This window comes from Gallus gallus, chromosome 9 (genome assembly GCF_016699485.2).
Source record: "Gallus gallus isolate bGalGal1 chromosome 9, bGalGal1.mat.broiler.GRCg7b, whole genome shotgun sequence".
In the NCBI taxonomy this organism is placed as follows: Eukaryota; Metazoa; Chordata; class Aves; order Galliformes; family Phasianidae; genus Gallus; species Gallus gallus.
In genome coordinates this window covers 22,086,431-22,110,153 of record NC_052540.1, presented here as the reverse complement: position 1 = coordinate 22,110,153, position 23,723 = coordinate 22,086,431, and the positions used below count along the sequence as shown (strand labels likewise).

Here is a 23,723-nt window from a genome sequence, read left to right as displayed (position 1 = left end):
GGAGGCATCTCACACGGCCCTTGGGTTGGCATGGGGAACAGTTTGCATCTGATCAGATGTGTCTGGATTACATGGGACTGCTGGTTTAAAGACTTGGTATATAAGCCCATTTCAGTCCCTCCTGGGACGTGTCTCAAGACAAATATTCCTTGCTCAGCTCCTCCATTTGTATTTTCTTTTTTGGAGAGAAACAGATTTATTTCTTGAAAGGCCATCATTTCTACTAAGTGCATTCTGGGACAGCAAAACTAAAACTGAATTTACCTTTTCTGAAACAGAAACCCAGCTAATCCCACTAAAGAAAGTGTAGCTGACAGATCTCAGTGTTCTCACTGCTGGCTACCTGCTTTGCCCTTGCAAATATTCATGGGAAAGTTCTTCATGTGGTTCATAATTTTCCATCTCTACTTGAGCTGGAACTTTTATGAATAATTTACCTTAATTATGATGTATCTTCCTATCTTGGAAAATATTCGTTCGCAGAAAAACGTTTTGGAAACTGTACTGAAAAGCTGCCCTGTTCTGCTGACTGCAAGAATCCAGCACGAAGCAGTGATGACATTTAATGTGTCCATAGGAAAACCATTATTTCAGTTACTTCTTACATAGCTCTCTGGTTGGGAAAGAGTATTTGAATTAAAGGTAGCTTGGACATCATTACGTATTAATGGGCTCCATCTGATTTGTTTTTTCTGGCAGTTATCCATCGCACGATGTATCACGCCTGGCTGATCCATTTCCCCTGCTATTGAGTGGTAGGCTGTGGATTAGTACCTCGAGCCAACGCAGAGCCTGCATGGGAGCGTAATAGGATCTTGCCTCATTTTTAATGGTGAGTTATGGGCTGTCATGCAGAATATCTGGACACACTTAATAACTTTCTGGTGACAACTGCAACAGACATAAAGGTAAGTGTGTGCTGTCACTGAGCTGCTAGATAGGCAGGCTCCGGCCCGCCAGATGCCATTACGCTGCACTGAGTTGTCATTGTAGAGATACTTTTGTAGTTCCCAACTTTTTCCTTGCTCCAGTAGCGCTCAAATAAAAAATTGATCCCATGGAATTATACTGCTGAATATTAAAGTCAGTATTTATTTGCAAGAGTCACTTTGGGGCTCCTAATTTGTCCGCAGGAGCAAGGTTTTCTGCTCAGGCTGCAAAATGGTGCCGTAAAAGTCAGTGATTGATGTTTATTATCAGATTAAATGGTTTAGCTGTGGGGATCAACGTTATGAATTACAGCACTCCCCAAGCGGTGATTGGCCACTGGAGATCTTTCTAAGTGCCAGCATTTTTTTAATGAGATCCTATATTTTCAAGCCCCTAACAGTATCAGCTTTTGTAGTTTATTGAAACTGTGTTTAAAATAACAGCTTACCGAGTGTCAGAAATATTGGATGTGTTTTGTATTTGCTTGGACAAACATCCCAGGGGAAAAAGCCATTGCTTTGAAAGTGGTGATTTTGATTCCACGTTGTAGTGGGGTCTGGGGACCTAATGCAGCATGAAGGAGGGATGCTGTCCTCTTGACTGCAGCGTTTACTTTGGATTTGGGTCATTTCCCTTCAAACCTGGGCAGAATCTGCTTGGTGGCTTTGGTTGGACTGAAGTTTCATGGTCAGCTTTTGGCCTCTTGGGAGTTTGGCCTCAGTGAGAGCTGGAATTTCCTCCAGTATTCATCATCATAGAGGAAACTGGAGATAGATCCACATGGGAGAAAAACTTCAAGGCTTCAAGGCCAGGCTGGATGTGGCTCTGGGCAGCCTGGTCTGCTGGTTGGCGACTGTGCACATAGCAGGGGGGTTGAAACTAGATGATCACTGTGGTCCTTTGCAACCCAGGCTATTCTATGATTCTATGAAAAACAAACACACCAGTGTTATTTGCTTATGGCTGATGGGATGTGCCCCCAATGTCAAAAGCATAAGAGTGAAGTAATAATAGGCATGCTGAAATAATCTTGTGAGATTGCTCTTAGGTTCTCTGCTTTGAATGCAGGTTTCCAGGCAGAGCTCAAGTTTAGCCTACCATTAGTGAAGACTAAATTATATTTTGTGACTTGCTAAGGGAGATTTGTAATTGGGATAAAATCTTACCTGTGAAACCATTAATCTCAAATACGGTATTGCAGCATCAAAAGCAAGACATTGTCTCCCTGTCCCCAGGATGTTCTCTGTTAGAAAACCATTTGTTTTACTCAAAGGATGTCTTTTTTTCTTTTATATTAAAAAAGTTGCTCTCTCTTTCTCCTGGCTGCATTTACTCTCAGGAGATTCTGATTCTGCAGCTCAGTTCGAAAGAGTTTGCAGTGCAAGTCCTCCCGGGGAGGAATGGCAGTGTGCTGGTGGGCTTTGCAGCCCAGCCCTGCAGATTCAAAGCACGCCCTTGGCTTTCCTTCCTCCCACATCAGCACATGGAGTGCTCTCCCGTGTGTGTCAGTGAAAGTGGGGGCTTCTCTGAGGTGAGGAAGTGTCATTTACAGAGCTGTACAGGCATGGATGGGTAGGTTGCAGCTAGGCATGGGTGCATGGTTTCCTTTGTTTTATCAATGAGGCAAGGATTTGCCCCAGGCCCATCTCAGGCATGGGGGAGTCCCGTTTCTGGATCCACTTGGTGCAAGCTCTAGTGATGTTGGGAGGCATCCCTGAGTGAATGCTTGCTTGGTGATGATAGCTTCATACTCAATGTGATATGCCCACTGTTGAATCAGATTGGTCTGTTCTATGTTTAATTATTATGTGAAGGCCAAAATGAGCAGAGATCTGCGACCGCCGCAGCGGAGATGAGGCTGGTGGTGCAGCTCAGGGCGGTGGTAGCACTGCCATGGGGCTGCTCTGTGTGAGCAGCAGCCTTTTCTGCTGTAATTGCACCTTTCCTGTGCAAGCCCTGATGGAAAATAATTAAATTTCGTAAAAGCTTTGAGCCCCTGAGGGTATCAATTAAATGTATTAATGGTTACTGCAGCTTTTAAGCAAGCATGCAGGGTTGTTGTTTTTTTTTTTAATTGCACTGAGATGAACTCTTTTGCACAGCACAAACCCTGGACTTTATTACCACATTCTCACCCCTTGCTCCAAGCACCGCTTCTGCAGAACGTCAGCAGTAGGTGTTAGTGCCCAAAAAGCAGAGATGGGGCGATGCTCTGGGATTTCTTGCATCCTCTGTGGTTTCCTGACAGCGCCGGCTGATGCTCATCACTTCCCGCTGCTCAGAGTAAGGCCTGAGCTGCCCACATCTCAATGGCAGCCACAGCTCTCAGCAGCAGGGCTTGCTTTAGTGAGCAGCTGAGAAGCAGCACGCACCTTCTGCAAGGTTGCATTGGAGGGAAATAAAGCACTGAAATTATCCCAATAAATTATAATAATTGTGCCTGGCAGCATGCAGTAATTTAAAATAGATTAATCTAACAAGCCTTAAATATGAATAAATAATAAACATCTTCATGCATTGGGAATCTTATTCTGCTTAATTCTGAATGAATATTAATTACTCCTCATAAACTCAGTGCAAAAATCGATCTGTGCAGAGGAGGCAGCAGGTATTCAGCTCACTGAGTTGGACAGAGCCCAGATGAATGCTCTCATCATCTGTTAACGCCAGGTCCCAGTGCTGTGAGGCTGCTGTGATGAGAAGCAGGTTGTGACCAGGCTCTGCTGCCATAGTTCTTCTGTCCTGTTTGGCACCGTTGGCTTCCTGGCAGGCTGGCTGCTGGGCTGTACTGGTGGGGTTCCAGCCCATGACCCCATGGGTTGGGGTTGGCGTTGGGCATGGTGTTTGGAGATGATGTTGGGATAGGGGTGTGAGGAATTCTCTGGCAGTGGTTGGCCATTGCAGCCCTTGGCATCAGGCCTTGTCCTCCAGCCCTCTGTGTGTCCCCTCTCCGCCTGGTCCTTTGGGCTGAGGCTGCACTCCGGACGTGGGCAGGCACCACAGGTTGTTTCCTTGCCTGGCAAGAGGCACACTGGGCACCATGATGCCTGGGTAGGGGGTATGGCATTTGCCACGTATCTGCATTGGTGCAGCCATAGAGTGGCATTTCCAGTGCAACGAAGCTGGAGAGCTGTTTGGTTTTAAGTTTGAACGTATGGAAGACGGATAAAGGCAAACATCTGCACCATCTGCTCTAGGGAAGCTATTTTTCATCTGCTCACCTTGCTGCATAGCTGTTTGTTTTGATAGCAACCTTCTCTCCCGTTACTGCTGGGCTCCTGCAGCCACGTCCATCTCCTACAGAATCCTTTGCTTTGCAGCAGAGCTTCCTTGATTGCGTTCTTATGCCTTCTTTCACTGTGCATGCCTTGCATCCCCAGCCTTATCATAAAATAAGCTGTAGCCTAGCAAAAGCTTCTGATGGTATCTGCTGCAGGCCATGGCCTCTGTTTTAATGCTGCCTTGATCTTTGCACATGGCAGCAATTTGCCACTGTTGTAACATGCCTGAGGTTTGCAGATACACTGCTGGGAAGCGTCTGCAGGCTGCTGCTGTCTGCATAGCTTAAGGATGGAGGAGGGAAGGAGAGCCCTGAGCCCCGTGCCAGCAGTTAGCAGACTGGCGTGCAGCAAGACAAGAAATGCTGAATAACACAGAGCTTGGAGAACTTTGGAATTGTGATTTGATTATTTTTATGACTTCCTGTTTTACAGTGCCCAGGTGTTACAGCACATCCTGAAAGGTGCTTGCTTGGGACAGTGACTTGATATTGAAAGTTGGCTGTGGCATGTCCTTAGCAAACCCGAGTGTGCCTGACAATCTAGAAAGCCCATGTAAATAAAATGGCAAAAAAAAAAAAAAAACCAACAACAAAAAAAAACCAAACTTGGGCAAAACAGTGCAGTCTGGGTGGCTGGGATCCCATTACAAAATAATAATATTAATTTTTGTCCTCCTGGCACCTACCAGCTGTTTCTGGGGTGCTTGCTGTCAGGGGGAGCTGATGCTCACCTGGCACCATGCTGCATGCTGCCTGCAGCAACAACACAACCCAGCTGTCTATTTTAAGAGTGTTTTTATGTAGGTCTATGGCCAAGGACTCAGCAAAGGTTGCACGAAGGGAACAAAGCGTTATGGGTTTGACCTGCCTGGAGAAGCAGTTCTTTGCCTTGCTGCAAGGCAAGATTTAAATCCTGCTGCCGTATTGCATTGATCCCAGGTAATTGCTTTAATAGCAGGCCCAGTGTAAGCAGTGAATAGGTTTCTGTCACTCACATAATGAAATTACATATATTTTTGCAGCGCAGGAATTTATCCTGCAGCTCGGTGTCCTGTCCCTGGGACAAGGCTGCAGAGTGCCCTGAGCTGGGGCTGCCCCCTCCCGTGTCACCCAGGAGAAAAGAACTGGGGGAGAGGGATGGGGGCAGAGGTCGGGGCAGTAAATCATCGAAGGCTCCAGGGCAGTCACTTCTGTTCGAGTGACAGCAGGTTCCTGCTCATCCTGCAGGCTGCAATTTCAACATCTCAGCCATCCATGTGTTTCTCTTTGTCTGTAGTTGCATCCTTTGTGACTTCCCTGTTACAGAGCCACTTTCTCCAGTTGCTTGTATATGAATGCTGCTGGCTGGGATTAGGTGAGAAAAGAGTGGTTTGTGAGCCAGAGATCCAAGCTCAGGAGCACAGCACTGATCCTCCCTGCTCAGCAAGGTTCAAGCCTTTGCTCTGCAAGGGATTTCAAAGCTCCAAGGTTTTGTTTTGCTTTTTTTCCTTTCTTTGTATATTTTGAATGCATGGCTCCAGGTGGGAGACCCATGCAAGTCCTTCTGGAGCTTTGCAGAGATTTACCCCTTGCCAGAAAGCAAATGAGAAAGGTACCAATGCAACAACAAGGTGCAAGCAGCATGCAGCCACAGCATCTTCCCATGTTACGAACCCCTTTAATGAAAGAGTGATTTGCAGTATAGCATGAACTGGCATAATGAGTAGTGCACTTGGCTCCTAAATTCTCAGTAATGAGGAGCTCTGGACAGTTAGAAAAATTCACCATGTCTTTATAAAGTACAGAAAGTTATATACAGATATATTTTCTACAGCTCAGTAGTTTCATACAGTTCGATCTCCTGCATGCAGGTCATTTGTGTGTGATTTAGTGCAATATTTATGCCATTTCATGTTGGTTTAAGTAAATGAAGCAGCGCTGGCAATCCTCTCCATTATTAATAACTCCAGAAGTAATGATTCTGTCCACCAGGCTGTGGGTTTTCGGCGGGCAGATACCTAGTTAATGTGATGTATTTGACCTTCATGCTTAGTGGGGTGAGCTCTGATAGTCTATCTGTTGTGTAATTGCTTTTTGATTATTATTCACAAACCCTGGTATTGTTTAATGGACAGATTAGAATCTTGCTTGTGAGCTTTGGCTCATAACCACAGCTGTATGAACCATCGTGGTGTTTTGTCCGCACGGAAATCACCATAGTAACATTTCAGGGGATGGTGTGCCTTGTAGCTTTAGCCCATGCTGAAATATGAGGGTGCCTGATGTTTTTTCTTCTCTCCATGCCCACAGCATCTCTAGCAGCCACAGAGATGGGAGTAAGGCATGTCCCAGTTCAGCCGGTTGTGGATTTTCCTATGGCCACGCAATGCCATGGGTGCGGGATGGGGTCAGGTGCCATGGAACAACCCCAGTGTTATGCATGGGCAGAACTTAGAGGGAAACTGATTTCAGTGCCATGCAGGGTGTACGGGGCAGCTGCCAAGGTTTTGCTTCCCCAGAAGTTGTTTGCATCCTTTGTCGTTCTTGTTTAGTTAATCTCTGCCTTCAAGAAGCACTTGTTCACCTAGACAGGTGTTTTTGAAGGTAAGCTTACTCCCCACACCTTTCTTTCAAGGAGCCTGGGGAATTCAGTTCCCCAACAAATCAGTGCATTTTGGGTGGAATTTGGGTGTGCGCTGTGCTGTGGCCAGGACTGCACTGCTCATTAAAGCCACGTTACGGGAAATGAGAGAGCTTCTGTTCAATGGTACGCTGATAAGCTAAGCTCCATGAGCCTGAAAATAGCAATTGTGTTGCCAGTGTGTGCTTAAACAAGGGATAAATTACATGTGCTTTTGGCATGCAATTTCACCCCTACTGGCGCAGAAACTCGTTACAAAGGTAGGAGCGATTGCTAGCCAAGATTTCTGGCTCCCTTTCTCTTTCCAATAAGGCTTTATGCTGTTGCATTACAGTCTTCAGCTGATATCAGCACGTATCATGCCCCGACTGCCATGGGTGATAAAACGTTTGACAGTTTTCCACATCCCTGTTAAATAGAACTGCAGTTTATATGTCTCTGGTCTCCTCCTGAGTGCTTCTGCAAGCTGTGGTTTCATTTCCTAAGCATTTCTGCAAGCTGTGGTTTTGTTTATGGCAAAAGATGACAACTTGTGGCTGCTCCCAGTGCTTTGCTGGCCATTGTGGAGCTTCCTGTTGTTACTGCTGACTGCATTCCTTACTACTTATTGCCTTTCTTTCACTTACTGTTCTTTATGCATTTTGGTTTCTGCTTCAGGAAATGCATTTTCAGAGGCTGCATCACCCAACAGGTGTTTATTTATGAAAGCTCCCCTACAAACCTGCATCCTGTTTTCCTTTTTTCTCTTTGTAAGCTCTGGGTTGCTCTCACAGTACTATGAGTCCTACCCAGGAAACATGCCAGGTGAGACTGACTTGATGTAATGTATTCAGAAGGGGCTTTAAGGGCCCTGCAGAAAGGTGTGTGTGTGTGATATCATTCCCAGGTCACGTTAAGTGCAATTGCATTTCTGTGGCTCTGATTCGGTTTCTTTAAATATCTCAGCTATATATTTAACTTCCGAATGAAATGGCTTATTCTGTAAATATTGAGGCCATCCGGCGTGATTAAATATTAAAAATGACATTTAAAGAAAGCCCTGGTTGCTGTGCTGAGCTCGCCTGGCTTTTGGCAAAGCGCAAACTGAGAGCCCAGCTCTGTGTCTGGCCAATGGGGCCTGGTTTTGTGGAAAAAGAGAGAAATCCCATAGGAAATCCCACCCTGGGTCTGCAGTGGGCATCAGAGGACGAGGGCAGCAGGTGCTGGGCTTTGATGAAGCTCCTGAAGAATGTGTGTGTGTGTCTATATGCGTGCATGTATACAGTTACAGTGGTCTGTTTAAATGCTGCAGGCATCCCAAGGTCACTCATTCCCCCACCAGGTGCATCACAATAAGGATGAACTCTCCTGCCTGTCGTTTGACTTCTGGGGGTCAGGACTTCCATGAGGATGGAGAACATGCCTTACCCAAACACAAAGTCTTTCTGTATGCAATAGAAACTCAGCACATGTGCAGACCACACTGTTTGGCTATTGACATTCCATTTATAACACACGTTAAGTTGCCCACCTGAACTAAATGCAAATGGGAGGAGCTGCAGGATGGGGAGGGAGATTCCATGTGGGTCTGGGGCATGGGTCTGCGCACGGTGCATGCAGGATGCTGCCCAAATAGTGGGCGGGAGGGAGGGGGATGGGAATGGCTCCAGCTCAGCATTGTTTGCTGCACACTGAATCCAAAGGGGACCAAGAAGTGGGCAGATGCACCAGGAGGGTGCTGGCCTGGTGGCATCGAGCATAACTTCCTGAATGATCCCCTCTGACAAGGCTTGCAGTGTGTCAGTCTTGAAATAAAGTAGTATTAAAAGTCAGAGATTTACAGGATCTGCATGCCCATGGGAAGGCTGTAATTTCAGGGCATTGATTTAAAGGGACATAAATCTAGAGGGAAAAATAAATAGAGTGGACATCAAGTTTGTGATTGCAGGTGACGTGCATTTTATTTTGTTGGGGCTTTTTTTTTGGAAGAGCATCTGACCATCATTTGCTCTAAGTGTTGGCCATACAAATGGGTTGTGTGCTGAGCAACCCCAGTGTGCAGGCAGGAGGGTGCCAGGGAGCTCCTGGAGGTGTGCTACTACAGCTCTGTGGTCCTGCAGAATCTCCTGAGCTTGTTAATGCAGTTTGAAAACAAAAGTGAGCAGGGTAATAACATTTATAGTAATCCCAATGTTGCTGTTCTACATGGGAAGTTGCCTCTGGCTTTGTTCCAGTATAAATCTACCTGGCTATTAAATCTACCATGACTGATGCGGTCCTCATTTTTCAAGGATGCATTAAGGGAACAGCGATTGAAAGATGACACAGAAGTTATGTGGTGTTACTGCAGAGATGGCTCTGATTACAGCCTCCTTGTACGTCCCCTGCAAATTCCTTTACTTGCCGTGTTATTTCCCTGCAAGTGTTTGTAAGTATTAAATTAATTTGGCAGCGTGAGGTTGTAAGAAAGAGGATATTTGCATGCCAGGAGGAGCTGTGAGCATCACCTTGTTTGGGCTTCATCTGCCCCTCAGAAACCTTGTTCCTGTACTGGGAGATCCATGAGCAGCTCAAGGGAAGGACCTACCTCAGGATGCAGCCATGGGGCTATGGCTCACGGTGAGGGGAGGTGTCAGGGCAGGCATGGGTCTGAGTTAGTTAAGCTTTCCTTGTGTGGCTTCCCTGAAAACGTAGGCAGTTTTCCATAGGGTACTGCTGGTGCTGTATGTTTTTATGTGTATGCACTCGTGCCTCATTTGTTGGCTTCTGCAGGGTTTGCCTTCCCTTTGACTGTAGGGCACCAGGAGATTTCAGCTTGGTTCAGGCACACCTGGTGCCATTCACTCTGACATTGATGATGGTGTTCTGTAGATGGTTGGGTCATCATGGCTCGTCCAGGCTGGTATCGTGTCCCAGGTGAAGGTCAGAGCTATGTGATTGAAAAGCAAAACATGTGCACAGCATCTGGTTTGCTCACTGCTGCAGCATGAGACTTCACCTCTAACTTCCTAAATAGCTCTTAAGAGAGATTATCATTAAAATCTGGCCAGGACTCAACTGGAATACATCTGTGTGCTGTAAAATGAAATTGTATTTAATGACAGTGGATCAGCTGACTGCCCCGAGTGGGGGCTAAAGACTAAGGGAGCCTATAGCAGCAGGATTAAAGGCAGTTTTTGGTACAGAGCTTGTGTGATGAAGGTGAGAGGCATGGAGCTGTGCTTCATGCAGTTCCTCCCCCCTCTGCCTCCACCTCAACCCCACCAGGGGACACACCTGAGACGTTGTGGCCTATGATATACGGTCATGGTCTTTATTTAGTGTCAAACACAACTTTGAACACGGCAAATGGAACGCTTGTAGTGAGACATGGCATGTAGAAATAGCATGGATTATTAACTAGTCCGTAGTTGAGCAACGTGCATTTTATTGCCTTTGCACATCTTATTTAGCTGAATTTCTTCTTGCAGTTAGAAAATGCACTCTGACAACAACTTCTAATATTGCTGGATCTGGAGTCCGTAATTAAGTTGATTCAATTAATTATTATTATGAAAGAAGAATTACTGTGTGATTAACAACGTGAACGACTTTTTGTGTTGATGAGAATGCCAGAAGTTGGGTGTTTGGAATCAACAACGTTTGTTTTACAACTGTCAAAGCTGTTGGCTCCCAAACTGGACGCCTATGGGAAGGGGGTGTGTTTGAAAGGCTGTGCAGTGCTTCCTCTGTGTGTGCCTCGTAGGGTCAGACACCAAAATTTGGCCAAACTCTGTTGTCCCACAAGAGCAAGGAGATACTGGAAGATGACTGCTGGTGAGGAACCGCTCCTTGTAATCCTTCTCAGTAACTCTTGATGTGATCTCTTGTGCTCCATCCATATTCATTCTCCGACTCTTCATGTTCAGATAAATAAATGGAGCAAAAATTGGAAAGGCAGTAAGGGGTGGAACAGAAAACAGTGGAAGCAGATTCTTCCATCTCCATCTTCACTTAATATTTAAAGAATTTCTTTTCTCCTTTAGATTTTTTTTTCTGTATTATCTTTCCAGTCATCTCAAGTGTATTAAATGCATTTCAAGCAGTTGCTGTTCTCCCAGATAATAGCGATTTGCAGAAGCTAACATGTTTGCAACTGGTTTTTTTTTTCAGCAGAAATAAACCCGGATGATGTGAATGCTGGAAGTTATGAACTTGATGCGTGCAATGAGGCAGAATGCTGTATGTTAGAGACGTGTTCATTTAGAAAACAAGAAATGATGGATGAACAGTGCTGTTCTTGAATAAATATTATTCCGTTTCCTTCGCTAATTCCTGACTTGCTGCAAAATCTCTCTTTACAAAAACAATACCATTGCATTTTGCAGTTAGCTTCAGGAGGTCCATCCCTGTGCCAGCACAGTCTTTGGCCTCTCCCAGCAAGGACACGAGGCTCCATGCTCCCCTTAATGCACATTAAAAATGCATCCTTTTTAGGTTCTTGCTTCACCGCTGTGTCAGCTGCCGTGGGGAAGGGAGGACGGCTGTGCTGGGTGTCAGGCAGGCGGCTGGAAGCGCTCGTCCCCCCAGGGGTTCTCAGAAGGAAGGCTTTGCAGCGCTGCGCTAATCGCTTTGGGAGGAGAGACTGAGCGCTCCTCTGCCGGGAGGAAAATTATAAATACAGATATCAGAGCAAAAGCATTTTTGATGCTGGAAGCTTTAAGACCCCCTGGAGGCAGGAGATCAAAGTCGTGATAGGGTGCACCTCGTCTCTGAAATTAATTGAAGGGCAAATGAGAGGGAACGCTGATGTCAGTGGAGCATTGATATGGCACATGGTTGCTGCGTTCCCGGGAAGCATGTGGCACTGTCTTAGCAGTGAGCTTCCAGAAAGCTGACAGGATTAGATTCAGGGAGGAAGAAGAGAGAAGATGGATGAGGTGGCCGAGGAGCTGAGCAGAGGGGGTAATTGCTCACCTTAATTGAGGAGGAAGGTCAGAAGGACTTGACACAGATGCTTGACTTAAAACAGTGGGTGGAATTATGAAGAGACTTCAGAAAAAGTAATTAATAAGGGGAAGAACTCCTTACTAATCCCCTTGTTAACAGGCCAGATTTTGGAGGAGCTGTGTAACTTTTCTGTGGGAGAATGAAAGAGTGGCTTGGCTTGGAAGGGGCCTCAAAGGTCATCTAGTTCCAACCCCTCTGCCATGGGCAGGATCGCCCAGCATGTGAGTGAATGTGAGTGAAATTACAGACTGGAGCCTGATATGCATGCTTGTGTTAAGCAAGCATCTGGTACCGTTGGTTTCAGCATCTTGATTTACTGGTGTAAATGGAGGAGCCAGCCAGCCCCTTCCCGTGGCCACTGCTCTCTAACATGAGGACATGAGGGAGGGCTGGGGGCTCACAGGTGCCACTCAGGAGCTCTTAGCGCTGGGCAGGAGGATGGCTGGAGATTGTAGAGCTCCTTCCAGAGCTGCAAATCAGAGGGATATGCCACTTTTCATGTTCCTGGGAGAGAATTAGTGCCCCTTGTTCAGAAGACAATGGCAGATCAGTAGATTTGCCATGATGATGGCGTTTGAGAGCCGAGCTTGTCTTCAGATCTGATTGTGCAGGCTGAGTGTAAAGCACAACAAGGATAACAAAAGCTGCATCTCCCACTTTTCTAGCTCTGGGAGGAAACTTATTTTCTAGGAAATGACAAACGGTGCTAAGAAGAGCTGCATGGGGAGGCTGGGGGCAGGACTTTGCTGGAAAACGTTAATAAATGATGTGGCAGGATGGAGTAGCAGGAACATAAGTCTCTTTTGATCTTCACTGCTGGCTTAGGGATCATGAATTTAAACAAATTTGATTATGCCTCGGGCTGGTGATATATGCTGCAGTTACAGGTCTTTTGCATTTCAGTTTACAAAGCCCTATTTAACATGCAACAGTCAAACTGTCGTCAGTCAGACGCAGATTTATTGTCCAAACCACAGTTCATCACACCTCTCCCTTCCTTCCAGACACTGCTGGATTCGTGCACAAGTCTTTATTGTGCACTGTGAAGAGAGCTGCATGGATTTGCAGAAGTGAGGGCTGGTTCACCTTGGCACTGATGAACTGTCAGGTGCAATAAATGTAGCGCTTGCTTCATGGTGGAGGAGAGGTTATTTCCTTAATGAGCTAAGATACAAATGTAATAAAGAAGCTATCGTAATATTCTTTGATACATGGATTAACGTTCTATTTAACGTTACTTCTGTACATTATCACCCCCAGTGATTTATGTTCTGAAGCACCCATAGGCACGTTTATTCAAGCCCTCCCCCTACCCCAGGTGTCTGCTTCTATGAAATGCCTATTTTTTATGTACTTAGTTTTCCATTTACATTCTATCAATATCTGGTGTGACTACAGTTGGCCCCGTATTGGTTGATAACATTCAGTCTATTCTTTGTGGTGCTTGACTCATTTAGCAAATTATGAAAATGAGTAAGCATTGCCATAGCTCTCGGGCACTGCTGGTCTTCTGAGTTTGACTTTGGAGAGACTTTGTAGTGTTGTACGTGGCTCACATCCAAACCCTTAGAATAGAGTATTTCATATGTAATTTTGTGAGGGATTGTTCAATAATACAGGCACAGCAGGCAAGTCTGATAGAGAAATGATAAAACAGCCCTCGGAATGAAAATTCATTAAAAAAAAAATAAAAATCCAGCAGCTCTATGAAGAGCGAGTGGTGGTGCAGAGAAAGGGCAGGTTGTTCACTGCAAATACTGGAGGAGGTAGGAAACCACGAATGTGGTGGGTAGCATGCCTGGCACCGAGTGCTGGAGGCTGGGGGAGATGCTGAGTGCAGGGAGAGAGAGGGTCCCTGGGGCAAGGAGAGACCTGGTGGCCTGGGAGCGCCCCTCTGCTTGGAATAAATGTGGAAATCCATGGCTTTAATATTGCTTAGGCTTTAGGGGCATGTTTTATTCAAACTGCTGCTGAGCAGAGAATTTCTTTAATAAAATGGCCCAAATCCTGACTAGCAGGATCCTGCAAAGTGTGCAGCTGCTGGTCCGCCTCCGTGTTAGCAGCAGTGGTATCATCTGCAGCACACTGTGGTGTTTCCTTACCGTTTGCAGAAGCAGCCTGGCTGCACGGACCTATCTGTTGCTGTGATGACATGCAGTGCTGCGCTGGCAACTTGGACTTCCAGTGTTAAGTATCAGTGGAGGGTTATTATCATTGGAGAGCATCCAAGGGAGGGCTGCAAAGATGGTCAAGGGTCTGGAGGGCAAGAGATGTGAGGAGTCACAGAGGTCCCATGTTTTGTTGGGCCCAGAGCAGCAGTGGGCACAGCTGAGACCGTGACCTCGGGGCTCCATGGAGTCCCTCTGCACCAGCTGGGGGAGGTGGCAGAAGTTGCACTTCCTGGAGCAGACACAAATAGGAATACCTTGGTGTTTTCACCCAGCTGAAATGATGATGTTTTTTTTTAGCCCATCGCATAAGTATGTGGTAACAGATTGCCTCTAGGAAAATCTGTCGGGGCTGTGATGTGAAAGCAGCCTCTCGCATTAATCCGGGCTGATCTGTATGGATTAACGTATTGATTTTAGCCTTAGATAAGGGAGAGTTCCGAGCAGGGGTGGTGGGTGTGAAGAAGCACACAGAAATGGGTCTTTGTTCAGTTTGCTGAGGTTCACCGTGGTCTTTCTTGCAGGATCTGGAATTAACACAGCTCCGTTAAAAAGAAAAGCTGAGTATGTCTAAGGGTGGTTCCTATAATTACCAAATTTCTTGGAAAACTCGGTTAGGAAGCCATCTGGTGCAGGGATTTTATTGACCTGTCACTGGCTAATTATGTTGAAAATTTAATCTTTTATGATTATCGTAAGTAACTGCCCAAAGCTTTGAAGAACCTTTTTGTCTTCACGCGTTGCCATCTTTACGTTTCAGAAAGTCACAGGAGGAATGTTTTTAAAGAATTAGAGGAAATGTCCTTTTCACAGTGAAATCCAATAGATGACAAATACAACTGAGATGTGCAGCAGTCAGGAAACGTGTGTTTGGAGCCCTAATGCAGCAGCCACATGAAGGGCCGGCTGTTTTCATCTCTTGTCATCCTAACAGGTCTTGAGTAAGTGTGGTTTGCACCCAGCAGCCCTTTCCTTGTTCTCCCATTTATCTCGTTTGCCACATAGTGAACGCCTTACCAAAATCTGACCAACCCTTCTATAGAAGCAGCAGTTTATCAAAGGAAGGTATTGCACTGACCTCCTCTCATGTGGTAGCCCTGTAGTGCCTCATATCCCACTTTCCAGGTATTCTTGCCTTTTGGCATCTCTCGGGAAGCCCCACGTGTGTTTGATGTCAGACTGACAGGGCCCATGCTCTTTGCTCCCCTGCCTAAACATCGATGACACATTTGGAATTGTCAGTGAAATATGGGAACATCTCCTCTTGCCAGCTGCAGAAGCAGATGCTGAGTTCCAAGACTGCTTTAGAATACATTGGATTAAAATAATGTTTACCTATTAATGACTTATTATCCACTGGAGTCCTTTAATATGAATTGCTGTTATCAAAGAAGTGCTATTTTATCTGGGTTTACAGTTAGCCTTCCTCCACTGGCTCCTTACTGCAGCTAATTTAGCAAAATTGCATTTAAATGAGTCCCTGATGAGAGACCCAGAGTTCACATTTTTCTTTTAATAGACGTGTTATTCTTCCTGCATGCTGAAATTCCACAAATGGCTCTTCATTCCTTGCAAGTGAGACAGCTATTACATATCAGCCGATGCATTATATTCCTGGCCTCACCTTGGGGAATTGCCCAGCAGTCGTGGCATTCCTTTGAGTTGGAAGACAGTGTTTTAAATTGGATAATTTATATTTATTTAGCAGTTGGTGTCCTTTATCAGAGAAGTCCTGTAAAAAGCTTCTTTCAACAAAGTTCATTTCCAAAAAAGAAATTAATTCAGTACAAATAAGATTGTCTTTCTTCAGGCTGAGGTCTTGGAAAGTTAAATTGTTTTAATCTGGAGGCAGTGCTTTACATAGCCCTCTGAGATGCTGCCAGTTCACTTCCAGTGACTGAACATAGGACGATGCCAAAACCCCCTCCTCAAACTCAGGCTGGTGTCCATAAAAGCACCTTTATGGCTGGTGACAAGAAGTACGAGCTCAGGGAAAGCTGGGTCTGTTCCATGTGGACGTGGCTGCAGACAGAGCCTGCTGGAAATCCATCTGCCATGAGAGCCAGCTGCTCCTGGTTCTGTGCTTGGGAACATCATTGCAGTGAATGCATTACTAAAAGATTGATTCTGTATGAGGTCCTTGTGCAAGCAAAGTTTGGGTACAAAATGGAGCATCTTTATTTCAATGCATAATACTAATGCCATATGTCACGCAGATGGACGGTGTCATGACTCCCTGTGCCTCACTGTCACCTGAGCTGTCTCTTGAGGAGAAAATGCTCACAGTGCCCCTATTGGAACCTCTCTGGGGGAATTCTGGTTAAATGCTTCTGGCTTGGAAAAAGCCATAGAACAGCATAGCCTGAGCTGGAAGGGGGTCACGAGGATCACTGAGTCCAATTCTATGCAGAGAGTTTAATTTTGGTGTTTCAAAGGAAGGTGTTGATTTCTTTTGCCAGTTCGAAATTGTTTTATTCCTGGGGTAATCGTTCTACACATGGAGTGCTGGTTTTGATGACGGAGTTCTCGTGCATCACGTTGGATTTGCATTTGGCTGATGAGGATGCCTGCCAGTTCCCACAGTGCCCAGAGCTCCTTGGGGTTTCCCATAGGCTCTCAGAGCTGACTGGCTGCTGGCAGTGCAATTAGCAGTAATCTGAGGTTCTCCGTGGTTTAGATGCAATCTTTGAAATTTTATAAATCAGAAGAGACCATTTATCTTATTCCTCAGGCACTGCTAATGACTAATTAAAAACCATAATTAACAGGAGTAAAACCATAAGAGGAGGAAAGGCAGGGAAAGGGCTGTTCCCAGCCACCTGGAAGAGCCTCTGCACCTGGGGCTCCTCCAGAAGGGGCTCACACAGTCAGCACAGTGCCCTTTTTGACTGCTTGTTCTCCTCTCCAAAGGTTTAGTATGTAAATAAGATGATGATTAATTTTTCCAGATGAATTTTTGAGCAAAAAATCAGAAAGGATGGTGGACTACAGGTCACAGTAATAAAGCAATAGATCCAACGGGCGGGTGTGCTGTAAACAGCAGTGGATAGCTACACGTGTCCAGTGCTGTCTCTACTCGATTATTGAAGGTCTTTGTCTCCCAGCAGTGCCCCAAAGCCCTCCAGTAGTGCCCCGCTAACAGCTGCCTCCAGACTTGAGACAGAATCACAGAATGGCTTGGGTTGGAAGGGACCTCAAGGATCATGAAGCTCCAACCCCCCTGCCTCAGGTAGGGCCACCAGCAATACTAGATCAGGCTGCCCAGGGCCCCATCCAACCTGGCCTTGAGCACCTCCAGGGACAGGGCACCCACAGCCTCTCTGGGCAGCTGTTCCAGCACCTCACCACTCTCACAGCAAGGAACCTAACTTGCTAGAGACCTCAGGTTCTCTAGCAAAGATCTGGTCTGCTGCAGTGCTGTGCTCCTGAAAGGAGTCAGAAAGGGCATTCTGAAGACCTTCAGTGCTGTCAGTTGGAACCAGGGCGGTAATCTGAAGCTCTCTGTTCATTCTCACTTAGGTCTGACAAATGTGATGATGTGGTTTGATGTGAGCCTCATTGGGAGTCAGTGGGGATTGCACTTGGATCGAGCAAGGGCATCTCGCTGTGCTTCCAGAGGGCTTCCCCTTGCACAGTACAAGGGCTTTCAAAATAAACATTTTTGAGATAAATGAGCTTAGAAAATATATATAATATATATAATTCACTCAGATTTCTGTTAACCATTGCTCTGGGAAACCTCTTGAATGAAAAAGCACTGTAAAGCTGTAATGGAGCAGCAGTCACCATAAATTCAGAGGGAAACGTTGCTGAAATGGGTCTTGGGCAGGCAGCTTAATTACAAATGTCACTAGTAAAAGGGATAGGGATGGCAGTGCTCACTGTAGAGAGAAATGACTGTGAATCTGCATTATTTCTGCTGCTTTCCTGGCCAGCCTGGGCTTTGCACTGTACCACTCTGCTTGGAGGCTGGAAGGGGGTGTTTCATGCTACAGATGTGTTGGGTTTAGAAGGGAGATATTGAAAATGCACCATTATTTCAAAATGGGTCCAACCATAGTTGAATTGTTAAGTATATAACAACCTGAACCAAGAACAGCATCGTGGGAAATGACTTGGAGATTAGCCACGGCGTTAGAAGAATAATTAAGCAGTATTTACTTACAATTATATCCAATAGCTTTTTAATACTGTGATTAATTAAATTCTAAGTTTTCCTCATAGTCTGTGCATATATTGCACGTGGAAATTAATTTTCTCCAACAACTCATTAAGGTCCTGAAACACCATGAATTCCCTTTAATCAGTTATTCTTTACTTTGCATTGTAAATCTCTACTTGTGCATCAATCAGCCCAGGCTCCATACTGAGACACGGGGAGCTGCAAATTACAGTTAGAGCTGCTTGCCTCTGCTTTTGTGAAGTCAATTCTAGCTTTGTGATACCAGATGTGGGTCTGGAGGAAGATAAAGCCCCTTCCCACTTCAACCATTGTGATCTTTCTGAATGTTGGGTTTCAGTAAGTTGAAGGTAGGATGGAAAGGGGATTTCATGCCACCAAAATGCCAGCAGAGAAGGTAGCTGCTGATGCTGTGTTGGGGTAGGAGCATCCAAAGTCCACATTGGATGGTACGATAGGAGAAAAGGGCGTGGAGACCCCCATGTGACATGGAGGGGAGGTGCTGTGCTGAAAGCAGTGCATGCTGAAAGCCTCCCTGCATTCCAGGAAACCTCACTCTGCAGTTTTAAAATGAAATCTGCAGTGTGGAAGGAATTACAGGTTCTGATGGGCGCCCCAGCGTGGTGCCACCAAGGTGAGCCTGGTGTTCTCTGTTGGATGAATACGTCTGAGTGTGGGTGGGATGAGAGAAGTTCTGCTTGGCAAAATATTTGAATTAGAGAGGCAGCTCCGTAATTGCATTTTTAGCTATATTAAAGCCTGTTTCTTGAAATCTGATGAAGGCTGTTGGAGCCATCCAGTAGCTTTTGTTTGGCTGCGTTACCCAAGAGTTGAAATCACAAACAGATACGGTACTGAGAGATTGCTGAAAAATTTCAGCAAGTGTTTCCTGGCTAATTAGCTCCCCAGGGGGCTGGGATGTGAGTGGGGGGGGAGAGCTTTGCTCTCCTCTTCCATTGGCATTCATGGAGCGTGTAGCTTAAAATCTCCAGCCATAGCTGATCGCCATAAATGATTAATATGCTATTTATAGGATACCATTTCTTTAGTACACAATGAGCGCATTTGAGCCAGCCCTTCAAGGCTTTTAAAACCAGATTACGTTGAAAGTCTGCTCGTTAGGTCCGATGGTGGCTAAAAGCGTGGAACAATTCCATGTGCAGCCTTGCAGGCTTGGAAGGAGACATCAGCACCGTGCATGGGGTGAGAGCCCGCTCTGCTCCTGCTCCTGGTGGTCAGGTGGGGGCGATGGGGGGAGGAGGGCATGAAGAGGGAAGGGGTTGGTTGTGCAGCTGACGGACCTGGAGATCCTGCTTACCTGACCCATGTCAAACAGCAGTTAAAGCCCAAATCCTTCTGGCAGTGAATAATAATGAGCAAAACTGCCTTGCCCAGCTTTTGAAAGCACGAGGCAAATGCAGAAGACTCATCTTCCTTTGTTGCCTCTATAAATGATATTGCTCTCTCTTTCATCCTTAGGGGAGCCACTCAGAGGAGGGAGGTGGAAGAGGTCAGATGGGATGGGGGGAAGTGTGCAAGGGCAGAAATCAGTGACTGGGGAAGAAAACTGAGGTGCACATAAAGGATGTGGTACAGAGACCTTAATGCAGATTCAGACCGAGGTATTCTGAGTTCTGTCTTTGCTATGAGAAAAATAATTGGATGTCAAGCTAACTGCAGGAGTGCTGGAGCTGCTCTGTGGCATGGCTGGGGGAGCTGCACTGCAAGGGTGAGTGATGTGCACAGCGAGCTGCCAGGCAGCAAACAGGAGAGTGGCAACAAAACCACACGTAGCTCAGAGCACAGCATGCTTCATCAGCACGGCAACTTTCATTACCTATTGGTAATGACCTGTCTTCAGTCCCTGGGAGACAAAGGAGAAATTAAAAAAGAAACGTACCCAACACGTTATGAATTTCAGCCTTCCAGTGCAACGTGCCATTTAGAGCAGGAAAATCCCCTGTGTAGCTCATATTCCCGTGGCTGCTCTGCTGGTGCTCCATCCTGCACAAAGCACTGTGGAGCATGCAGCCTTGTGACAGCTCCAGCATCTTCCCAGTCAAAAAGTGTGTTTCTTTTCATACACCAAACTGGTTGGCAGAGGCAGGTGTGCTGATGCACAAACATAGCAACAGGGAGCACGGCTGAGGACAGGATGTCTGGGGAATGGTTCCTCCTGCTGGTGATCTTAAGGTCTTCGTGGCTTACAGATCAAGGAGGGGAGAGATGTGCCCTCTGCTCTGTGCTGGAAGGCCTCACCTGGAACTCTGCACCAGATGGGGAGTCCTCAGCATAGGAGAGATGCGTACCTGTTGGAGTGCATCCAGAGGTGGGCAGAAATGATCCCAGGGATGGAACCCCCCCCCCGGCTGATAGGAGGGCTGCGTGTGCTTCTCTGTATCCCCAAATAAGTGCAAACACTTTGCTCTTTGTCTTGGAGATCTTCTCTTTCCCTTGGCGTTGCCTTCTAATGAATTCATGTTTGTTTGCTACTGTTTGATTTTCCTCCCACAGAGGACCGATTTATTAATAGGAAGAAAACAAGCAGTAGAGAATCCCTCTAGTTATTTAGCCTAGCTTGACTTCTTCCTCTTCTTTGTTAGCTAAATTAAAAGCCATCCAAAGCTACAGGAACCTGACTTCTAATTTTGAGAGCTGTGCTTATTAGTAACTCTATTTACCAAGGCGCTGCCTGAACTTGTAACCGGATTTTAAATCAGTGCATTATCGGAGTAGGGAATAAAAGGAGCTGAGTTTGGCTCGGCAGTGTAACCCACACCGCGTAGAGCCTCGTCTCTCTTCTCGTGCCAAGAAGGTGTTTATCTGTGTGTTTTCCAGGAGTTGGCATTCATGGCTGCGTGTTCTGCCGCTGGGGTGAAGCACCACATCCACCCATTGGGATGTGCTCAGTGATCATGGCCAGCCGTGCCTCCTGCAGCACACGTATGGCAAACCTATGGCGAGCACTATTTCTTGCTGCTTCCCTCAGCTACCGACACGGGTGTTTTGATTCCATTGGCTGAAAATGTAGAAATATTTGGACAAGTTCAGTCTCGGCGTGCTGACACTTCTGTCATCTGCTTGAAAACATGTGAATTATCTTTACAGAATGGATTTTGGCTTCCTGGTATGACTGAAAATGCTGAAAACCAATTTGTTGCTGTGCCTAAGCGGCCTCGTGAACCGCTGTGAATCCACTTTGGGACATAAAAGGAATGTGAGTCTCCTCTGCGCCGCATTTAATAACCTTCCCAGCGCGGTGGAATGATCCATTCCAAGTTTGTGCTCACAGATAGATGTGTGTGTGTGCAGCGTGCTGCTGGCTGCTCTCGGCGCCGTGCAGCGTGCCGGGCTGCCTCCTGCACATCCCTGCAGCGCTCCAAGCAGGCTCCGGCCCATCCCTACCGCCGAGTTCGCCCTCGTTTCCATCACCCCGTGCCTCTCAACGACAGCGGGTCCATCCCTGTGCTGGAGAGTTGCCAGAAGTTTCTCATCTCTGTCTGTGGGCTGTGCGCTCGCGCTCTGCCTCTCTCTCTCTCTCTCTCTCTCTCGCTTTTTTTTCCCCCTCTTTGAGCTTTTCTGATGCCGACAGAGTGAGCTGAGCTGCGCGGTGTGCAGCTGGCAGTGCGAGCCGCCCGGGCACGGCGCGCTGCAGGAACGCTCCCTCCTTTCCCTGCAGGTGACGGGGAACTTCACCATGCTGCTGGTAACGTATGGCATTTCCAACATACATAGCGCGGCGCTCCTCCGTGCGGCTCTGGGAGATGAGTTTCCTTAGAACTAATTAAAACGAGGCGATGCCGGGGGTGGCGGGTGCCTGTCGGACGCGGATGCTGTTTGTTTCACTTGCAGCCAGCGATGTGCAGGCAGATTTCCCTCCAGGAATCTCACGTCAAGCAGCACTTCTTCCTTCAGAGAAGGAGCTTGCACAAACACAGAGTAGCAGCTGCGATTCACGGTGCTCACAGGGCTGCGGTAAGTTCGCGGGGAAGCTGGAATCTCAGCCTGTGTTATGTCATAGGCTCAGGAAGGAAAGTGTTGTCTTTGCATGATAACAATTTAGAGGGGTGTTTGGAAAAACACCGGAGGATTCAGAGAGTGGCAGCCGTGCTGCTGCCATGGGATTCCTCCAGGTTTAACTGCCCTTTTATTTTTGCTCTGCGTTATTGGGAACAAAACACGGCTGCGGTTCGTGGGGTTGACCCTATGGGGCTTTTAGCAGTGGAGTTTCAGCTGGCAGTGCAGCTGCTCTCCATGTGTGCCCCAAACAGCGAGCAGCTCGATGGAGGGTCCTGCAGCCCGGAGTTCGGCTGCTTGTCCACGTGCAAAACCTGATGGATTTGTCTTGTGCAGTGCAGACAGACTGCTGGATCCGTATGAAGTCGTCCGGGAGATGCTGTCCAGACCAATGCTGACCACAGCAGTGGTCAAAGAAATGAAATAATTCATCTTGGATTGATTATCTTTTACTTTTTTGGCATTTTGAAGACAGTAGCTGCTGTAGGCAGAGATGTAGTTCAGGGGGGAGTTGTATGCATTTAGCATCAGAGCTCAGTTTGGAGCAGATGTTGGGTTCCTTCCCTTAGAAGCACTTCCCCCAGGAACAGCTTATGTTGTCTTTACACCTGGTGCAAAACCATACGTCATCTCACTACAGCAAAGAAATTGCCCACGACGCTTTTCCATTTTCTTTTTCCTCCAAACAGACCCCTTCAGTGCTGCACGCATCATTAAAAAGCCATCCGTTAGGACGTGATGGCTGACATGGGTACATGTAAACACCACGGGGCAGCAAACAAAGCTCTGCAGGGAGACAGCACACCGGGGCTAAAGCTGCCTGGGGATGCTGGGGCAGCTCTGGGGCAGTGGGTGAGGCTGCGTGCTGCCCAGCAGTGCCATGCTGCATGGCATCCTCCTGCCTCCCTTCCTTCAGTTGGTATTGATGGATCTGACAGGGCACAGAAGATGTGGCTCTTAGCTCTGGTGTGGCTGGATGTAAATAAGCAAATATTGAATTTTAATCCCTACAAAGGTAAAATTAATCTGAGCTTTTATGTTTTCCAGGACAACTTGTCAGACCATGTAAACTCATTTGCTAAATTGCACAGGAAAACAGAATGCATTAGGAATATCTAATTTGCCTACAGCTGAGTATATTTTGATTCCCTTTACTGCCTGCTTCATGTTTTTCAGCCTTTTCATTGATGGTTTCTATAGGTGGTCTTACAAATAAGGAAAGTACATCAAGAATTTACCTTGGTAGTCAGGTGTTGGAATTCACTGTGTTCACAAAGCAGAACTGTAAAGCCTCATGTATGGTGCCAAATAGTTTTCTCGCCTGCTCGCACAATGCATTTCAGAGCACAGATGCCATACATGACCTTCTCTTGCTTTAAAACCCACTCTCGGAGAAGGTCCGGTCTGTGTCCTCAAAGGGTCCCACAGGTGGGTTATATGGACTCATGTAACGTTGGCAGGACCAAGGGGACAATCCAATAGCCAAATGGTGAGGTCAGCTGGTTTGTGTTAAAAAGTTTGGATAGACCCAAAGTACAGAAATGGGATCAAACCCAGGGA

At 46.6% G+C, this 23,723-nt stretch overlaps 1 protein-coding gene across 3 annotated transcripts in view; it reads left to right on the top strand.

Annotated features, from left to right (window-relative positions):
- The first annotated feature begins 413 nt into the window (after positions 1-413).
- The window catches only part of SCHIP1 (schwannomin interacting protein 1), a 131,080-nt gene continuing 107,770 nt past the window's right edge, over positions 414-23,723 (top strand). Inside the window, exon 1 of one of the 3 annotated variants that reach the window (XM_040705586.2) lies at positions 414-832. In XM_040705586.2, coding sequence (XP_040561520.1) covers positions 830-832 — 3 coding nt within the window. In that variant the 5' untranslated portion in view covers positions 414-829. Of the gene's footprint in view, positions 833-21,765; positions 22,122-23,723 lie in introns of those variants that run through there. The other 2 variants (XM_046898448.1, XM_025153632.3) reach the window with 2 other exon arrangements.